Raw genomic sequence first — 20,481 nt, forward strand, 5'->3', positions numbered from 1 at the left:
ATTGTGTGTAAACTTGTGGAGATTTTTGTGGGATGTTTTTAGAATTTTTGTGATTTTTTTGGAACCTTGTGGGGTTTTTGTGGAATTTTGTGGAATGTGAAATTTTCTGAAATTTTGTGCGATTTTGTGGGATTTTGAGGAGACTTGAAGAATTGTGTGGGATTTTTGTTAGATTGTGTGGAAATTTGTGGAGATTTTGTGGGATATTTCTGGAATTTAGTAGGCTTATGAGAAGACATTGGGAGTTTTGTGGATTTTTTCTGGAGTTTTGTGGGATGTTTCTGGAATTTTGTGGGATTTCTTTGGAATATTGTGGAATTGTCTGAAATTTTGTGGGATTTTGAGGAGACTTGAAGGATTTTGTGAGATGTTTCTTAGATTGTGTGGAAATTAGTGGCGTTATTTTTGGGATGTTTCTGGAATTTGTTGGGCTTATGAGAAGATTTTGGGAATTTCGTGGGATTTTTTCTGGAATTTTGTAGAATGTTTCTGGAATTTTGTGTGATTTTGAGGAGCCTTGAAGAATTTTGAGGGGTTTTTCTTAGATTGTGTGGAAATTTGTGGAGATTTTGTGGGATATTTCTGGAACTTGGTAGGCTTATGAGAAGATTTTTAGAATTCTGTGGGGTTTTTTCAGGAATCTTGTGAGGTGTTTCTGGAATTTTGTGGGATTTCTTTGGAATGTTGTGGAATTGTCTGGAATTTTGTGGGATTTTGAGGAGCCTTGAAGGATTTTATGGGATTTTTCTTAGATTGTGTGGAAATTAGTGGAATTTTCTGGAATGTTTTTGGAATTTGGTGGGGTTTTGAGAAGATTCGGGAATTTTCTGGGACTTTTTTGGAAAGCTGTCGTAATTTTCTTGAATTTTGTGGGATTCTGAGGAGACAAGCAGAATTTTGAGGGGTTTTTCTTAGATTGTGTGGAAATTTGTGGAGATTTTGTGGGATGTTTCTGGAATTTGGTAGGGTTTTGAGAAGATTCGGGAACTTTTGTGGCTGTTCTCTGCCATTTTTGGCGATTTTTCTGGAATTTTGAGGGATGTTTCTGGAATTTTGTGATGTTTTTGTGTAATTTGGGTGATTTTGAGGAGACTTGAAGAATTTTGATGGCCTTTTTCTTAGATTTTGTGGAAATTAGTGGAGATTTTGCGGAGTGTTTCTGGAATTGGTTGGGTTTTCAGAAGTTTCAGGGAATTTTGTGGTATTTATTTGGAATGTTGTGGTAATTTTCTTGAATTTTGTGGGATTTTGAGGAGACATGAAGAATTGTGTGGGATTTTTCTTAGATTGCATGGAAACTTGTGGAGATTTTGTGGGATATTTCTGGAACTTGGTAGGCTTATGAGGAGATTTTGAGAAGTTTGTGGGGTTTTTTCTGGAATTTGTTGAGATGCTTCTGGAATTTTGAGGGATTTCTTTGGAATGTCGTGGAATTGTCTGGAATTTTGTGGGATTTTGAGAAGACTTGAAGGATTTTGTGGGGTGTTTCTAGAATTGTTAGGATTTTTTTGGAATGTTGTGGGGTTTCTATAGAATTTTGTGAGATATTGAGGAGACTTGAAGAATTGTGTGGGATTTTTCCGTGATTGTGCCGAAATTTGTGGAGATTTTTGTGGGATATTTCCTGAATTTGCTAGGCTTTTGAGAAGTTTAAGGGAATTTTGTGGATTTTTTACTGGAAATTTGTGGGGTTTTTCTGGAATTTTGTGGGATTTTGAGGAGTCTTGAAGAGTTTTGAGGGGTTTTTCTTATATTGTGCGGAAATTTTTGGAGATTATGTCGGATGCTTCTGGATTTTGGTAGGGTTTTGAGAAGATTCAAGAGTTTTTGTGGGTGTTTTCTGCCATTTTTTGGGATTTTTCTAGTATTTTGAGGGATGTTTCTGAAATTTTGTGATGTTTTTTTGTCATTTGGGTGATTGTCCTGGTTTAGGGCAAATTTGGGAGAAAACCTCCAGTGGGGCTCCCCCCAGGGAAGCAAACCCACGTGGCCCCTTTCTCCCACCCCCCATCCAGTTCGGGAAGAGATTTCTCTGAGAGAAGTGGAAAAAACCTGTTTATTTCCCAGGCACAGCACTACCCAGCACAAAAATGAACGATATCAAATTACAGAACCTCTCGCCCTTCAGCAGAGATGAGGAACTTCAGAGGGTCTCTTTCCTGGGGGTGTTGGCTCTGTTATCAGTCCCTCTGGCGCTGGAAAATGCCGCTGCCCAGGCTGGGCTCCCGGTAGTCCAGGGGTGCTCCCGGTGCTCCCCCGAGTCCCCAGTCCAGAGCAGCTTCGATTCGTTTCAGGAAAAGGGAAAGAAAACAGTCCAGGAAGACCTCTCTGCCCCGGCTAGCTGGAAAGCCAAGGCGATCTGTGTCTTGTTGTCTGTCTGTGCTGTAGTCAAAACTCCCGATGCGGGGGGAGCAAGTGCAGTCTGATAACAGACTTGGTGCTTCTTTTCCACTCACTTTTACTCTCAGATGGAATTTTAAGAATACAGAACCTGTGTCTGGGTTAGGTGGACGAATGGGGATACAATTTAACATCATAATCAACCCAGGACACCCCTCCTCACCATTTTCCCTTGGTCACTTTCCCTTTTCCCGTCTCCCAAACTCCCAGGATCCGCCCGCCTCTCCCTGCCCCAGCCTCCATTCCTGCCTTTCCCAGCTCCTGGACCCCTCTTTTCTCAACCTCAGTGGCCCCTGGACCCCCTTTTGTGGTCACAGGATCCCCCTGGATCCCCCATCGCTCCTCTCCCAGCCCCTTCCTTGAACCTTGGAACATTCCCGGCTCTCCCGGTTTCACTTCCTGACCCCCCCAATCTCTGCGTCCCCCCAGTTCTTCACCCCCTGGTCGTCATGCAGGGGGTCCCAGGGGGTCTGGCAGGGTCCCTGGGGGTTCGTGCAGGGTCCCAGGGGGGATTCTGAGCCCTGAGTTTCCAGTCTCAGGCACTGGGAGCCCCCCATGCACTCCCTTATCCTGTACCAATCCGCCCCCCGCACCCCCTTTCCCATCCATCCCGCCTTTCTCAGTCCCCAGACCCCCTCTTTTCCTTCACCCTGAGACCCCCCAGACACCCATTCCTGCTTTTCTCGGCTCCCACTCCCCCCCTTTCCTCTGCATCAAGGACCCCCGAGCCCCCCATTCCAGCCATCCCAGGTCTCCCCACCTCGTGACCCCTTTCCTTGGCACTGGGGACCCCTGGACCCCCTTTCCTGGGCACAGGGACCTGCTGGAACCCCCACCCCACCTCTCCCAGTCCCTGCACCCCCCTTCCATAACCCTGGAACCCCCTGAGCCCCTGGACACCAGGACCCCCCTGCACGCCCTTTCCTGTCCACCCCACCTCTCCCACCCCTGGACCCCCTTTCCTTGGCCCCAGGATCCCCAAACCCCTTCAAGGCTCTCCCAGTTCCCCTTTAATTGATCTATGACCCCCTCAGCCCCCCCAAATCTCCGTGTCCCCCCAGTTCTCCACTCCCTGCGTTACTTGAATGTGGCGGTGTCAGAGCCCAGCCCAGGGGTCCCCCAGTACATGATCTTGGGGTTCGTGGACGGGATCCCCTTCACGCACTACGACAGCGAGCGGGGCCGGGTGGAGCCGCAGACGCAGTGGATAGAGCTGAGCCGGGATATTGGGAGAGCCAGACCCAGATGGCTCAGGTGCACCAGCACGTGCGTGTGGAGGACATGAAGATGCTGCAGCACCGGTACAACCAGAGCGGGGGTGAGTGGGGGAATCTGTGGGGCTGGGATGGGATCTGTGGGGCTGGGATGGGATCCATGGACTGGGATGGGATCTGTGGGGCTGGGATGGGATCTGTGGGGCTGAGATGGAGATCTGTGGGGCTGGGATGGAGATCTGTGTGGCTGGAATGGGATCTGTGGGGCTGGGATGGGATCTGTGGGGCTGAGATGGAGATCTATGGGCTGGGATGGGATCTGTGAGGCTGGATGGGATCCGTGGGGCTGGGATGGGATCCGTGGGGCTGGGATGAGATCCATGGGGCTGGGATGGGATCCATGGGGCTGGGATGGGATCCGTGGGGCTGAGATGGAGATCCGTGGGGCTGGGATGGGATCTGTGGGGCTGGGATGGAGATCCATGGATTGGGATGAGATCTGTGGGGCTGGGATGAGAATTGTGGGGCTGGGATGAGAATTGTGGGGCTGGGATGGGATCCCTGGGGCTGGGATGGGATCCCTGGGGCTGGAGTAGAGATCCGTGACTTTGGGACATGGATCCATGGGGCTGGGATGGGATCTGTGGGGCTGGGACACAATTCCATGGGTCTCTGTGGGTTCAATCCCCCCAGGTCTCCACACCATACAGCGAGTTTCCAGCTATGACCTCCTGTCCGATGGGAGCGTCCGTGGATCCTGGCGGTACGGCTACGACGGGCGGGATTTCATCTCCTTCGAGCTGGGATCCAAGAGCTTCGTGGCGGCCGACGACGCTGCTGAGATCACCCGGAGGCTCTGGGAAGATGAGAACGAGGTTGAGAGGCGGGAGAATTACCAGGGACACATCTGCCCGGAATGGCTCCGGAAATATGTCGGATATGGGCGGAAAGAGCTGGAGCGCAAAGGTGGGTGGGAATTTGGGATTTGGGAATGGAGGACTTGGGAACGCCATAATTCCTGTGGGAATTCCATGGGCGGATATCTTCATCCCATTCCCACAGAATTCCATGGGCAGATCTCACCCATTCCCATGGAATTCCATGGGCAGATCTCACTCCCATCCCATTCCCATTCCCACAGAATTCCATGGGCAGATCTCGCCCCCATCCCATTCCTATGGAATTCCATGGGCAGATCTCGCTCCCATCCCATTCCCATGGAATTCCATGGTCAGATCTCACCCCCATCCCATTCCCATGGAATTCCATGCATGAGTTCCACCATTATCCCATTCCAGTGGCCCCTGATGTCCATGTGCCCGGAAAAGAGGAACATGGGACACTGATCCTATCCTGCCACGCGTACGGATTCTATCCCAACACCATCACAGTCAACTGGATGAAGGGGGGTGAAATCTGGGATCAGAAGATGGAGTGGGGTGGGATCGTTCCCAACAGCGATGGCACCTTCCACACCTGGGCCAGGATCGAGGCACTGCTGGAGGAGTGGGAGCAGTACCGGTGCCGGGTGGAGCATCCCAGAATGCTGGAGCCCGGGATCTTCGCTTGGGGTGAGGCTGGGAATGTGGGAATTGGGGATTTTGGAATTCTGGAATGGGGATTCCGCTTCCCCTCCTCACTATCCCACGTTTCCCAGAGCCGACATCTGGCGGGAATCTCGACATGGTGATCGCTGTGTCCGTCATCTCCATCCTCGTCCTTGTCCTCATTGGATTCAGTGTCTGGAGGCTCCAATCCCGTAACACACGGATGGGGGTCGGGAAGGGGCACAGGATACCCGGCACTGTTCTGGGAATGCAGCACCCACACTGATCCCGCTGTTTTTCCACAGGGAGGAGGGACGGGAATGGATACAACCTGCCAGCCGGTGAGTTCCAGTGGTGGATCCAGCTCTGAATCCCCTCTTTGTGCATCCCAGGATGGATCCTGGGGTTAATCCCGGTGTGTGATCCATGCTGGAATCTCACGGATCTTCTCTTTCTGCAGGAAGGGACATGGAAATGAATGGCTGAACCACACTTACGGAGCGGGATTGGGGTAGGATTCTAGAGGGGGATCAAGGCAGGATGGATGGACTGGGATCAGGGAGGGTGTCGTGGTTTTAAACCAGTAACTAAAAAAACTACTTATTTCTTGTTGTGAGATATGGATTAGAACAAGAGCAAAACAGGCTTAAGACTTAAGAGGAATAAAGACAGTTTATTAACAAACTACAAGAATAAGAATATCAGAATAAACTTTCAGAAAACCTCTTTATCTTCCACATCTTAACTATTTCTCTGTACACATGACAACATAGAGACAAATAACTTTAGGACTTTGGTGGTTAAAAACAGTCTTAATTCTTGCTACAGTCTTTCATCAGTCTTTGTAGAGAAACAGAAGTTTCCTTCTGTTAGCTTACGGAGTTTCTCACGAGAAAACTATTTTTCATCATAGTTTTCTATTTCTCTAATGCCAGCTGCCCGGAAATCTGTCATTAGATCTTCTCTTCCTATTTCACATCTCTGAGGTGTGTATGGGTCACAGAGTTTAGGAATTTCATTTTTAAGGATAAGTTATTCAAAGGCAGAAGTCTTCTTCATTTGTCTCTGTGAGCCTTCCTGGAAAACAGTTTTCTCTTTGCTCCCCAAAGCTTCAAAATCTTCACTCAACTCAATTCCAGCAACTCACAGTATTACAAGTACTCTCTCTCTTCTGCTCAAAAGTTACACTTTGAATATCTCGTTCCTCCTAATACTCTTATCATGAATTAAAGGAGTCTTTTTATACTATTATTGTCCATCTCCATAGCTTTAACAGAAAGATATTTCAGCTGTAAAGCATCTCCTTATTCTCTCTTTCTTATTTAAACTTAACTCTTTTCTTCACTGTTTTTGGTGGTTCTATGATGTCTCCTCTATGTTGATTGTCTCTCTCTCTGTCTTTCTGAGAAAAGGAGTAATCTGTATGTTTATCCAGGTAGTAAAAGAATTAAAAGCTTTAAGAAAACTGCAAGAGTTCATGGTGTTAAGTTTCAGTCTAGCAGCAAAAACTGAAAACCAAGCTCGGCTGACCAGCGCTGCTTCTCTTCCCCCTCCCCCACCCGCTCCTCCACCGCGGCCTTGGCGGCCTGGGGGGTGGGGGGAAGGCCAAGACAGAGCCTGCTACCTTGTCAGAAGCCAGAAACTAAAGAGGGCAAGAGAAGTCCTGTACTTTTTAAGGGGGTGTTTACAAGTTGAATTCACTTTTTAATGGTCAGATCTGCTGTCAATTCTTGGAAATGACCGATAATTGGTCAGGAGGAAAAACTCCCATCAGCCACCAGCAGCTTCAACTTCCTCTCCCTCCAAGCTGTCTTAAAGGTAAAGCTACCCCATGACAGAGGGATTCCAGATTAGAGCAGGGATCCAGAGCAGGATCAGATGGAATTGTTGAGTGGGATTGGTGCTGGATTCTGGAGCAGGATCAGGTGGGATGGATGGAGCAGGATTGGTGTGGAATGGATGGAGAGGGATCAGGGCTGGATTCCAGACAAGAATCAGGTGGGATGGACTGGGGCAGGAGGGACGGGGTGGGATCAGGTGGGATTCTGGATTAAGCCAGGATTCCAGTGTGGGATTAGTTGGGATGGATGGAGCAGGATCAGGTTGGGATTCCCAAGAGGGATTGGGGAAGGGTGGATGTGGCAGGATTGAGTGGGATGGATGGATGATGAATGATTGATGGATGATGGATGGATGAATGATTGATGGATGATGGATGGATGGATGGATGGATGGATGGATGGATGGATGGAGTTGGATCAGTTGGGATGAATGTAATAGGATTATGGCAGGATTGGGGCAGGATCAGGTTGAGATTCCAGAGAGGAACTGGGGCAGAATGGATGGAGCAGGATCAGGTTGGGATTCCGGAGCAGGATTGGGGCAGAACGGATAGAGCAGGATTGGGGTGGGGTCAGGTGGGATTCTGGAGCAGCTGCTGCTCCCCGTGGGCTCCAGCCAGGTCCATCCTGTGGAATGGGGACAGGGACAGAGTGACACCATGACCCTCTCTCATCCCGGCAGAAATCACCACCGGAGCGATCCACAGAGCTGGATACAGCCCTTTCCCTCTTCCCAGGAATGCTGAGAGCTGCCAGCAGAGCTCATCCCACTGCTGCCACCCACCCCACAGCTCTTGCTAATGGATCAATTTCCCGTTTTCCAATGTTTTAGAGCCAAAACCCACAAATATTCCTGATGCTTTAGTTCTGGTGTGAAATTATCCTGCTTGGGGCAAGAAATCCTGCTTGGAGCAATAAATCCTGCTTGGGGCGAGAAATCTGGGCTCCTCCTCCAGTGTCAGGCAGTTCCTCTCTGGGAGCCTGGAGTGGGAGTGGGGACACTGGGGACAGGGATGGGGACATTGGGGACAGGGATGGGGACACTGTGAGTAGGGATGGGAACAGCAGGAATGGGAATGGGGACACTGGGGACTGGGACAGGGACACCAGGAACTGGGGTGGGGACACCAGGAGTGGGTTGGGGACACCAGGAGCAGGCTGGGGACACAAGAAGGATGGGGACAGGAGGAGTGGGTTGGGGATAGCAGGAATGGGTTGGGGACACTAGGAGCAGTGTGGGGATACCAAGAGTGGGTTGGGGACACCAGGAGCAGTGTGGGGACACCAGGAGTGGGTTGGGGACACCAGGAGCAGGATGGGGACACCAGGACTGGATTGGGGACATCAGGAGCAGGATGGGAACACCAGGAGCAGTGTGGGGATACCAGGACTGGATTGGGGACACCAGGAGCAGTGTGGGGACACCAGGACTGGGATGGGGATACCAGGAGCAGGATGGGGACACCAGAACAGGTTTGGGACACCAGGAGCTGGGTGAGGACTTGCCAGCCACGCCCAGCTCCATTCCCCAGGATTCATTTCCCTCTCCATGTCCCATGTCCAAGGTGTCCCCAGGAGGGTTTGGCCACATCAGGCTCCTGGAGGGGCAGTGGGATGGGGGGAGGGGTCAGGCCAGGCCTCGCTGTCCCCAGGTGTCCTTGAGTGCCCCAAAATCGGTGCTTGGGATCACAGAGAGGTTCCCTGGCCATGACCATGGCCATGACACAAGCACAAGATGGCCGTGAGATGAGAGTTTCCATGAGTGACACAACCCTGAGATGACCATGACCCTGGGATAACCATGGGTTATCCCATGACCAGGAGATGACCATGAGATGACCATGACCATGGGATGACCATGACTGTGACCATGACCAGGAGATGACCATGAGCATGACACAACCACAACCCTGACCATGAGATGATTTGGACCAAGAGATGACCATGGGTTGGCCATGGGACAGCTGTGGCCTTGAGGTGATGCTGATGTGATTGTGGACATGAGATGACCATGAGGTGACAATGACATGATCATGAGATGACCATTACAGTGAGATGACCGTGAGCATAAGATGATGGTGATCAGGAAAGGACCGTGACCATGAGATGGCCATAAGATGATCGTGGCATTGTGACAATGAGATGACCACGAGATAACCATGACACCACCATGGCCATGAAATGATGAAGGCCTTGAGATGACCATGACTCTGACCATGGCATGATCTTGACCAAGAGGTGACCACACCACACCATGGCTGTGTGGTGATCAAGACCATGAGATGATCATGACACAACCATGGCTGTGAGATGATTATGACCGTGAGGTGACTGTAAGATGACCATGAGATGACCATGACCATAAGATGATGGTGATGACCATAACCGTGGGAAATAAAAAAACCCTTACAGAATTAGGACCTTTTCCACCTTTGTTAAATCCCGGTCACTTCCGTTCACTTTTGTTCCCCAAAAAGCACCCTGGGAAGGGTTCAGCTGAGGGTCAGATGGTCCAAGAGTGGGCCGGTGGTCATCTCATGGGTGAGGCAGTGATTGGCTGGGGAGATGCGTGGCCATCACACGATCAGAGAGCTGATTGGTTAAAGGGACGCATCAACAATGACACCACAGTGGCAGGCGGCCAATGCGTGCTTGGTTCGGTTAAGTTTGGGTCAGGTTTGGTTAAGATTGGGTTAATTTTGGGTTACGTTTGGTTAGGTTTGGGTTAGGTTTGGTTAAGTTTGGGTCAGGTTTGGTTAAGTTTGGGTTAGGTTTGGTTAAGTTTGAGTTAGGTTTCGAGTCTAAAAAGGCTCGGTTGGTTACAATAAAGGATCTTTGAAGCAAGCAAGGCAGTCCGTGTGTCTTCGTTCCCCATTGCTACTCATGACCATGAGATGGCCATGACTGTGACCATGAGATGACCATGACTGTGACCATGAGTTGAGTCAGCTATGATCCTGGCATAACCATGATATGATTGTGGCCATGAGTTGACCATGAGATGATCATGAGGTGACCGTGACCGTGTGATGGCCATGACTGTGACCATGACACAACCATGACCATAGATGACCATGAGATGATTGTGGCCATGAGTTGACCATGAGATGATCATGAGATGATCATGACCATGAGAGGACTGTGACCATCAGATGACCATGACACAGCCATGAGCATGAGATCATGACCATGAGAGGACCATGAGCATGAGATGATTGTGATCAGGAGACAGCAATGAACATGAGATGATGGTGCTCAGGAAATGACCATGACCATGTCATGACTATGACTGTGGCCATAAGATGACCACAAGATGACCATGAGCATTTCATGACCATGAGCATTTCATGACCATGACACAGCCATGAGGTGATCAAGGTCATGAGATGACCATGAGGTGACCATGACTTAAGCATGGCCATGGGGTCATAAAGACCATGAGATGAGCAAGAGATGACCATGGCCTTGATACAACAATGACCATGAGACGACCACAACACAACCATGGCCATGAGACCACTGTGACCATACGGTGATTCTGAGATGACTGTGAGATGACCACGACCATGAGGTGACCACGACCGTGAGATAACCACAACATAACCACGATAGGATAGTGACCATGAGATGGCCACAAGATGATCATGAGATTACCATGACCATGACATGACCATTACACAACCATGACCTTGAGATGACCATGACCATATGATGACCATGATCATGACATGAACTTGACAGAACTATGACCGTGACCATGACCATTACAAGGAGATAACCATGACCATGAGATTATGGTGAACAGGAAATGACCATGACCATGAAATGGCCATGAGATGACTGACTATGAGATGACCATGATCATGAGATGACCAGGACCATGGAATGACCATTACAATATAACCCAGACTATGAGGTGACCATGAGCATGAGATGATTGTGACCAAGAGATGACCACAACATGGCCATGGCCATGTGTGACCATGATCATGAGGTGACTGTGAGATGACCCTTACAGTGAGATGACCATGAGCACGAGAAGACCAAAACAGAATCATGGCCATGACATGACCATGGATGTGAGATGATCGTGACCATGAGGTGACTGTGAGATGACCATGAAAGGATGGTCAGGTGATCAGGAAATGACTATGACCATGAGATGACCATGACCATGACACAACCACAACCATGAAATGACCATGTTATGATTGGCCATGAGTTGACCATGAGATGATCATGATGTAATTGTAACCATGAGATGGCCATGAGCATGCAATGACCCTGACTGTGACCATGACACAGCCATGGTCATGGACCATCATGATGAGATGACCATGAATGTGAGATTATTTTGAGCATGTGATAACTGTGACCAAGAGACGACCATGAGATGACCATGGTCATGAGATCACTGCGAACATGAGATAGCCATGAGGTGACCATGATGTGATTGTGACCATGAGATAACCATGACAATGAGATGACTGAGAGGATGAGATGATGACTATCAGGAAATGACCATGACCTTGCGATGGCCATGAGATGACTGTGATCATGAGATAACGGTGACCATAATTCAACCACCACCAAGAGATGACCATGATAAGATTGTGGCAAATGAGTTGATCATGAGACGATCATAAAATGACCATAACCATGCAATGACCATGACTGTGACCATGACACAACCATGGCCATGGAATGATCATGACCATGGGATGACCATTACAATGAGATGACCATGACTAAGAGGTGACCATGAGCATGAGATGATTGTGACCAAGAGATGACCATGAGATGATCACAACACACCATGGCCATGTGTGACCATGATCATGAGGTAACTGGGACATGACCATTACAGTGAGATGACTGTGACCATGAGATGACCATGAGATTATCATGACCATGACACACCCATGATCGTAAGATGACCATTACAGTGAGATAACCATGAATGTGACCATGACACGACCATGACCATGAGGTAACAATGAGCATGTGATGACTGTGACCGAGACATGACCACAACACAACCATGTGGTGATCAAGGCCATGAGATGAATCATAGAATCACTGTGTTGGAAGAGACCTTCAACATCGTCGAGACCAACCCATGCCCTAAGACCTTAACTAAACCATGGCATCGAGTGCCACATCCAGTCTTTTTCTAAACACATCCAGGCACCCAGGCATCCACGTCCCCAGGCAGACCATTCCAGTATTTTATGACTTTTCGTGAAGAACTTTTTCCTAACGTCCAATCTAAACTTCCCTTAGTGCAGCCTGTGTCCTCTTGTTCTGTCAGTTGTTGCCTGGTGAAACAGACCAACCCCACCTGTCTACAACCACCTTTCAGGGAGTTGTAGAGAGTGATAAGGTCACCTCTTGAGTCTCCTTTTCTCCAGGCTAAACAACCCCAGCTCCCTCAGTGGTTCCTCACAGGGCTCGTGTTCCAAGCCCATCACCAGCCTCCTTGCCCTTCTCTGGACACGCTCAAGTGTCTCAATGTCCTTCCTAAACTGAGGGGCCAGAACTGGACACAGCACTCCAGGTGTGGCCTCACCAGTGCTGAGTACAGGGGAAGAATGACCTCCCTGCTCCTGCTGGCCACACTATTCCTGATCCAGGCCAGGATGCCCTTGGCCTTCTTGGCCACCAGGGCACACTGCTGGCTCATGTTCAGCTGGCTGTCACCAGTGTCCCCAGGTCCCTTTCTGCTTGGGCACTGTCCAGCCATGCTGTCCCCAGAGTGTGGCACTACAGGGGTTGTTGTGACCAAACTGCAGGACTTGGCACTTGGACTTGTTAAATGTCATCTTATTGGACTCTGCCCATCCATCCAACCGTTCCAGGTCTCTGCAGAGCCCTCCTCTCTACCAGCAGATGGACACACGCTCCCAGCTTAGTGTCACCTGCAGATTTACTAATGAAAGACTCAATACCCTCATCCATGTCATCAATAAAAATATTGAACAGAACAGGCCCCAGCACAGACCCCTGAGGGACACCACTGGTGACTGCTGCCAGCTGGATGCAGCACCGTTCACCACCACTCTCTAGGCCTTGCCACCCAGCCAGTTCTGAACCCAGCAAAGAGTGCTCCTGTCCAAGCTGTGGGCTACAGCTTTTCCAGGGAATGCTGTGGGAGACAGTGTCAAAGGTCTTGCACAAGTCCAAATACACAACATCCACAGCCCTTCCCACATCCACCAGGTGGTCACCTGGTCATGAAAGGAGATCAGGTTGGTCAAACACAACCTACCCCTCCTAAACCCATGCTGGCTAGCTATTTATTATCCTCTACAAAAGTTGCCAAATTAAGTTTGACTTAACTGAGCTTTGGTCTCCCTAATATTTTTCCTACATGCCCTAGCAACCCCCTTAAATACTTCCTGAGAAACAAAACTTGACCCTCCTTCCAAAGAGGATACATCCTCTTTTTATTCCTAAGATCCTTCAAAACCTCGTTGCCCACCCAGGTTTGGAAGTTTGCCTCGTCAACTCATCTTTCAGTACACAGGGACAGTCTGTTCCTGTGCCCTCAAGATCTCTCTTTTGAAGCATGCCTGCCCTTCCTGGACTCTTTTGTTTTTAAGGGCTACTTCCCAAGGAACTCTCTGAATAAGTCTCCTAAATAGGCCAAAGTCTGCCCTCCAGAACTCCAGTGTAATAGTCTTATTGATGTTCCTCCTGATTTCACCAAATACTGACAATTCTATAATTCCATGATCACTGTGCCCCAAGTGGCTTCCAACTACATCTCCCACCAGCCCATCTCTATTTGCAAACAACAGGTCTAACACAGACCCTTCCCTGGTGGGCTCACTTACCAGATGCTCCAAAAAGTTGTCCTCCACACACTCTAAGAATTCCTGGACTGCCTCCTTCCTGCTGTATTAAGTTCCAGGCAGATGTCTGGTAAGTTAAAATCACCTACAAGAACAAGGGCTGGATGTGGGAATTCCAAGCACAGAAAGCTCTCAAAATGCTGTAAATGCAAGCTTAGATATAGACATGGACACAGGGTTTGATTTAAGGCCTTGGAGAAAGCTCCAAGTCTTAGAATGATAAGTGAGAATGTGAGTTTAAATAGAAAGACATTAAGTTAGGTTGTAGGAAGTTTTAAGGTTTTAAAGTTAAGATATAGAAGTAGTTATGAAGATAAGAAGTTTAAGGTATAACAACTAGTTTTGTGTGTCATTATATGATTGGGTAAGAATGTCCGCACTGTGGCAAAAACGTGTAAAACACAATAATTAGCTATTGGTGTGAAAGTAGGAACATTCCTTTGTGGCATTAGTTTATTGGCTAATTAACCTTTAAAAACCCTTGTGACCTGTAGTCTTGTGACCACTGACCACGAACAACTGGTGAATAAGGTGAAGATGTACTCACTCCTTTATGAGACTGTGGAAGAAGTATAAAAAATGATGCTTTAAAACGTATTTAAGTGGTCCTATCTCTCTCACTAAATCCCAATAACAAGGAAGGACCCAGAGCACATACTGGAAAAAAAAGAGAAGGGAAACTTCTGGAAAGGTTTTTTTGTCTGAATCTTAGAGCTTTTGGCTTGAATGTGGATCTATTGGGCTGAGTTTTTATTTTTTTCATGAGGTGAGAGGTGAATCTTGTTCTTCCTGAAGTTTTTTGAGCTAAATGTTGGTGGCTTGGTTTTTGCAGGAAGCCAAATCTGAACATTATGGACAACTCTTTACCTGAGTATCAAAGTTTTGGTTCTTTTGGGGCTGTGTCTTGGTATTTGACATTTTTTTGGTTTTCCTGAATCATGCATTTCATGGACACAAGATACCTGGCCACTTCTGGAGATGGAGCTGAGCAGACAGAACCCCCAGCCCAACATGTTCATCCTTGTTTTCCCCCCAAACCAGGATTTGTTAATCCCAAGCCTTGGCTGGATGGAGGAAGAGGAAAAGCCACAGAGATCCCACACAAGGAAGGGTAGCAAAGCCAGCCCAGAGGGCTGCAAGGAGGAAAGACCCCACCTGTGCCAGGAAGGTGCTGCAGATCCAGTTTTCTCCCCTGCCCACATCCAGCTGAGCTGCTCCCAGGGCCAGCAGCAGCTCTCGGGCCACGTGCTGGCCACTGCCGTGCTCCCCAGCGGGGACTGGAGCCAGCAGCTCCTGGTGCTGCTGGAAACCGCCCCCGGCAATGCGGGCTCAGCTCCAGCTGCCAGGTGCAGCACGGCAGCCTGGAGCACCCCCTGAGCCGGCACTGGGGCACGGCCCGGCCCCCACAGCACCGGGGGCAGCAGGGGAGGCACTGGGGGGGCCCAGAGGGGGATTGGGCTGTGCTGGGAGGAACTGGGAGGGAGTTTGAGATAGACTGGTTTAAACTGGGAAAAAGATTCAGATGCCTAGAATGGCTGAGGGTTTTGAAGAATGTTGGGGAGGATGGGATGAGGTTTCAGGGACCCTGGTGGACGCTGGGAGGGAGTTTGGGGGTGCTGGGTGTCACTGGGAGGAATTTGAGTGAGCCTGGAGAGGCTGGAGGATTGGAAAGCAGGGATTGAGATGAGGTTGGTTGTGCTGGGAAGAGACTGGGAGGAGTCTTGATGAGTCCTGGTGGGGCTGGGAAGGGACTGGGAGAGGGTTTGGGGGTCCTGGGGCAGTGGGGGGAAATTGGGAGGGGGCTGTGGGATCCTGAGAGGAACAGGAGGGGCTCTGCTGGGTCCTGGGGAGGCTGGGAAGAGACTGGCAGTGATTTACCAAAATAGCAATATTGATCCAGTATCAACATCAATCTGTTAATGGAAAAAAACCTCTCCAACAGTTTAAAGTTACAAAGTGGATGTTTAATCCCAGCACTGGGCGAGTGTGGGAGTCACCCCCTTAATACGCACTGCAAGTTGACAAAAGATTCCAGTGTCTATTTATTTACAAAACTCTTGAATTTCCAAAATACTAATACATATTAATACTAATACATATTCACAAGGCTAACACTTCCCATTCCCCACTTTGGATTAAAATGCACTGTAATGAGTTTAAAAAGTCATTATGCCTGCGTGGTGGGCTCCCTAATTTGAGAAGAGGGTTGATTTGGTGAGGAGGGGTCATCAAGAGATGAAGGAAAACCGCTCTTCTTCACTCTCACCTTTCTACCTTTACAATGGTGGACATTAAAAATAACATTTGGTACAATTCCAGTTTCCTCCCTTGTGACTTTTAAATGGGTTTCCAGATGTAAGGTCTGTGATTTTCCTGAACCCGTTTATCACTTTCTCTCTTCTCATTATAAGCACATCTAAACATACATACAATGAAAAGGAATTTTTTACCTATGTCCAAGATTCATTATCTCAAATCCTGCTTCTCACTTAATCATTAACTCGAACTAGTTCCAGCAAGGCCTATCTCTAGCTAAGATCTCTAATTTTTCTAAAATATCTAATTTTTTAAAATTAGTGACTCCAAAGGAGGTTTCACAGGGTCCTGGATGGGCTGGGGGAGACTGGGAGGGTCCTTGGAGGGGCTTGGGGTGTCTGACAGAGGTTTTGGGGGTCGTGACCCCTGCAGACCACCCAGGAATGATGTCAGATGCTGCCCACAGCAAGATGCTGACGGGGATCGCAGTCTCCATGTTGGGCTTCGTCTTCCTGGCACTGGGGCTCGGCTTCTGCCTGTGCAGGAAGGTGAGGGGGGATCCCGGGGGTCGTGTCCTCCCTCCCCACAGAGCGTGTGCTCCCCTTGGGCCCCCCATGTCTGGTGTCACTCCCTTTTCTCTGCCCACACAGCTCCTGAGTCAGTGGCAAAAGGTTAGAAGGATTTAAAGTCAACAATTCCCACTGTCGCTCTGTATCCTGTTGGATTTTCATTCCCCTGCTTTCATCCAGGTGCCCACAGGGAGCCAGGAAGATGTGGAGCCTCCCAGCCAGGTGTCTTCCCAACATGGATCACCAGGACCACAGATCACCAGGGCTCTGCCCAATGGGGGTCACTGGGGATCATCCAACGCCCATCCTCCCATGGGGGATGGAGCTGGAGCAGCGCACGAAGCTCTTCCCGCACTCAGGGCACTCGCAGGGCTTCCCTTACTGGTGCCTCCGTTGGTGTCGGGTCAAGTTAGAGCTGTGTGAGAAGCTCTTCCCACACTGGGGACACTCGTAGGGCCTCTCCCCAGTGTGGATGCGCCGGTGGACAGTGAGGGTGGAGTTATGCTTGAAGCCCTTCCCGCAGTCGGGGCAGCGGAAGGGCCTCTCGTCTGTGTGAATCCGCTCATGTAAGAGGACATTGGAGCTGGTGTGAAACCTCTTCCCACACTGGGGACACTCGTAGGGCCTCTCCCCAGTGTGGATGCGCCGGTGGACGGTGAGGTCGGAGTTTTGCTGGAAGCTCTTCCCACAGTCGGGGCAGCGGAAGGGCCTCTCGTCTGTGTGAATCTGCTCATGTAAGAGGACATGGGAGCTGGTCTTAAACCTCTTGCCACACTGGGGACACTCGTAGGGCCTCTCCCCAGTGTGGATGCGCTGGTGTGCCCTCAGGTAGGAGCTCCACCCAAAGCTCTTCCCACATTCCAAGCAGGTGTAGGGCCGTTCCCCTGTGTGGATCACCTGGTGTCTCATCAGTTCAGAGACATCTCTGAAGCCCTTCCCACATTCCAAGCACTTGTGGGGCTTCTCCCCCAGCTCTGAGCTCCGGCTGGATCTCTGGCCATGTTCTTGGCACTGGGGGGATCTTTCCTCTTTGCAGCTCCCTGGACTGGGTTTGCAGCCCCTCATTGTGGGGGATCTCTGGGGCTTTTCCTCCTCCTCTTCCATCTGAACACAGTTTGGGAATGAAAATTCCTGGTTAGGGGGAAAAAAAGAGAGGAGAGCTCCTTGGGGTGGGGATTCCTCCATGCCTAAGTTCATCTGAGAAAGTCATTTGGCATCTTGTGTCTATAACAAATCACAACACCAACATTCAGCCCAAACATCCTCCAAACATAAAAACACTGATCAAAAACTAATCAAACACCAAATTCAGGCAAAACCCCCTCCAGAATAAAATGATTCAGCCCCTGCAAAAAGACCAAAGCACCAACATTTAGCCCAATAAAGTTCAGAAACACCAAGATTCAGCCCAGTGAAAATCATGGATCCCCCTCTCCAGTCCCCTGCTGACTGTGGGCAGGGCAACACTCCTGGGACTGCACATACAGGGAGGGAGGAACCTTGTGCTTCTTACTCTTCCTGCTCTTCCTCCTCCTGTGTCCTTACTCATCCTCACACTCCTGTTCCTCCTACTATTTCTCCTCCTGCACAATCCCACCTTCTCCACCCACGTGCATCCTATGCCCATTTTCGTCTTCAACCCTGCTTCTCCTTCCCTTCTCCTCCTGCCCCCAGGCCCAGCACCCACTGCCGCCTCCCTCTTCCCCCCCAGTCCCACAGCATCCCACCGCAGGGGCACGGATGCAGCTGGGCCAGCTCGGCCTGGGGCAGCGCTGGGCTCTCGGCCGCTTCCGCCCGCACTCGCTCCCCACTGCAGCCGCTCCCGCCACCACAGCGCGGGGGGGCCCGGCCTTGGCGCTCCCCCCTCCCACCTCCCCAAATTCCCCTCCAGGGGGGCGCCAAGGCCCGGGGGGGAGGGGCGCAGGTGGGGTCCAGGTAGAACCATTGAGGGGAGAAAAGGGAATGCTAGAAGGGCTTCCTGGAAAAAAGGGATGATGACCCCAAAATATCTCTCAAGGGTCCCTTGGGAGCATGTGGAGGTCGTTTGCACATTCTCCCAGAGGGAATTAAGGACATGGACACCCAGGGGGGCAAGAAGGCAAGTCCAGAGGGATTTAGACAACAGGGGATGGATGGTGTTGGTGTGCTAGGAAGGGATTGGCTGAAGAGGAGTGTGCAGGAATGTGCTTAAGGCAAGAAGCAGCAGGAGGAATCCATGGGGTAAGAAAAAGGATGATGGAAAAGAGGAGGAAGAAAAAAATACTGAGGATTGGGATGCTTTTCAGAAGACTCTTATCCTCAGAATTTGCCAGCTGACTCAGATCCTTTGTATCCCAGTTTTGGAGGACAGGAAAACAAGGAGGTGAGGATTTCAGGGGGTTTCTCTGAGCTGGGAGCGGCAGGAGCGGGCGCAGAGCTGCGGCACCGGGAGCACGGGCTGGGGGCCTGTGGGGAGCTGTGGGGCCGGGCCGGGGCTGTGGGGCAGCCGGGGCTCAGCGCCGGGCGCTGCCTGAGCCCAGCACCCCCCGGGCAGGGCCCGCAGTGGCCCCCGGCCCCCAGGAGGCTGCGGGACGCCCCGGCCGCTGCCCGGCCCCGTGGAGCTGCCGGCCCTGCCCGCCGGGGGGGCCGCCTTTGGACACTGCGGCAGGACAGGGACCGGCTCTGGGATACGGGCTGGGGAGGGGAGCCTCAGCACAGCCAGCACGAGGAAGGAACAGCTCACAAATGGCGATTAGACCTGCAAGGATCCACATGATCCTTTAAGCATTTCCTGGTGGGTCCCTGGAGAAAGGAAGGGTTTTGCAGAAAGCTCAGCAGCTGCCACACGATGAGCACCCACAGGCACTGAGGGGGGCTGCAGCAGCGACAGAAGAAGCCCCTGCAGCACTTGCTCACAAAGGCTCAGCAGCTGAATGCAGCAAGGGATGAGCAAAAAGCCAAGCTGAAGGCAAAGGCCATGGCACACTTCCTACAGCCCCTGAGGGATCAAGCCCAGGGCCCAAGGGGGCCCCAGCACCCAGGGGACACCCTCGGCCACAAGCACCTGGCACAGGCATTGCCCTCCTGGCCAGGGCACAGCCCACCCAAACAGCCCCTGGCAAGGAATCAGCCTTCCAGCTGCAGGGCACAAGGACACTGCAAGCACAGACAGCAGCACCCTCAGCACCAGCAAGTCCAGCCCTTGATGGACACGCATTCTTAGCGGTGGCACAGCTCCCATTCCACCAGGGACCCACCACACTGCAGCCCTTGGGAACATTCAGGGTGGCTCTGGATCCAGAGGAGACCTTTCCTGATGGACACAGGGGCCTCTCCATCCACTCGGAATCTTACACCTAAAGGTGTTAGGGAATATATTAATTATTAAGCACTAAGTGGGAAAGATGAGCGAGTGTATTTTATTCAGCTACTATTAGCTGATGTGGGGGATGGGTTTAAAATGCAGGACCTTTTAGTTGCTCACAACTGTGCTTGTAATTTACTGGGAAGGGATTTGATGGCTAAATTGGGAATGCAAATTAATGTTGCAAAAGTTGAAACCGAGGCTGGTTCTGTTGTACCTCTGTGTCAAATGTCTGGCAGAGCCATGGCTGAAGTGAACCCACAAGTGTGGGCAGACCCAGGGAAATTGGCAAAATTAGATATGGAACCTCTCCAAATTTCCCTGAAGCAACCAGGACAAGAGGTATCCAAAAGCAATCCCCTTTTCCAAGGGAGGGAAGGAAGGGCCCACAGCCTGTCTGCGAGTCCTGCTCAAGGCACGGCTTGGGGAGCCAGGGATGGCTCCCTAGAATGCTCCT

General features: G+C 50.5%; 2 protein-coding genes across 2 annotated transcripts in view; one reads left to right on the top strand and one right to left on the bottom strand.

Moving 5' to 3' along the window:
- The window catches only part of LOC111922151 (uncharacterized), a 181,524-nt gene extending 163,934 nt beyond the window's left edge, over positions 1-17,590 (bottom strand). Inside the window, 1 exon segment of the mRNA XM_086866483.1 lies at positions 17,248-17,590. Coding sequence (XP_086722609.1) covers positions 17,248-17,590 — 343 coding nt within the window.
- On the top strand, positions 2,850-5,508 carry LOC111945197 (class I histocompatibility antigen, F10 alpha chain). The gene is given in 6 exon segments (XM_086866613.1): positions 2,850-2,868; positions 3,462-3,617; positions 3,620-3,718; positions 4,308-4,580; positions 4,913-5,185; positions 5,272-5,508. Coding segments are annotated over 6 exon segments (996 nt in total). The 3' UTR covers positions 5,448-5,508.
- Positions 17,591-20,481: the final 2,891 nt, after the last annotated feature.

Source organism: Cyanistes caeruleus, chromosome 31 (assembly GCF_971803275.1).
Source record: "Cyanistes caeruleus chromosome 31, bCyaCae1.hap1.1, whole genome shotgun sequence".
NCBI lineage: Eukaryota > Metazoa > Chordata > Aves > Passeriformes > Paridae > Cyanistes > Cyanistes caeruleus.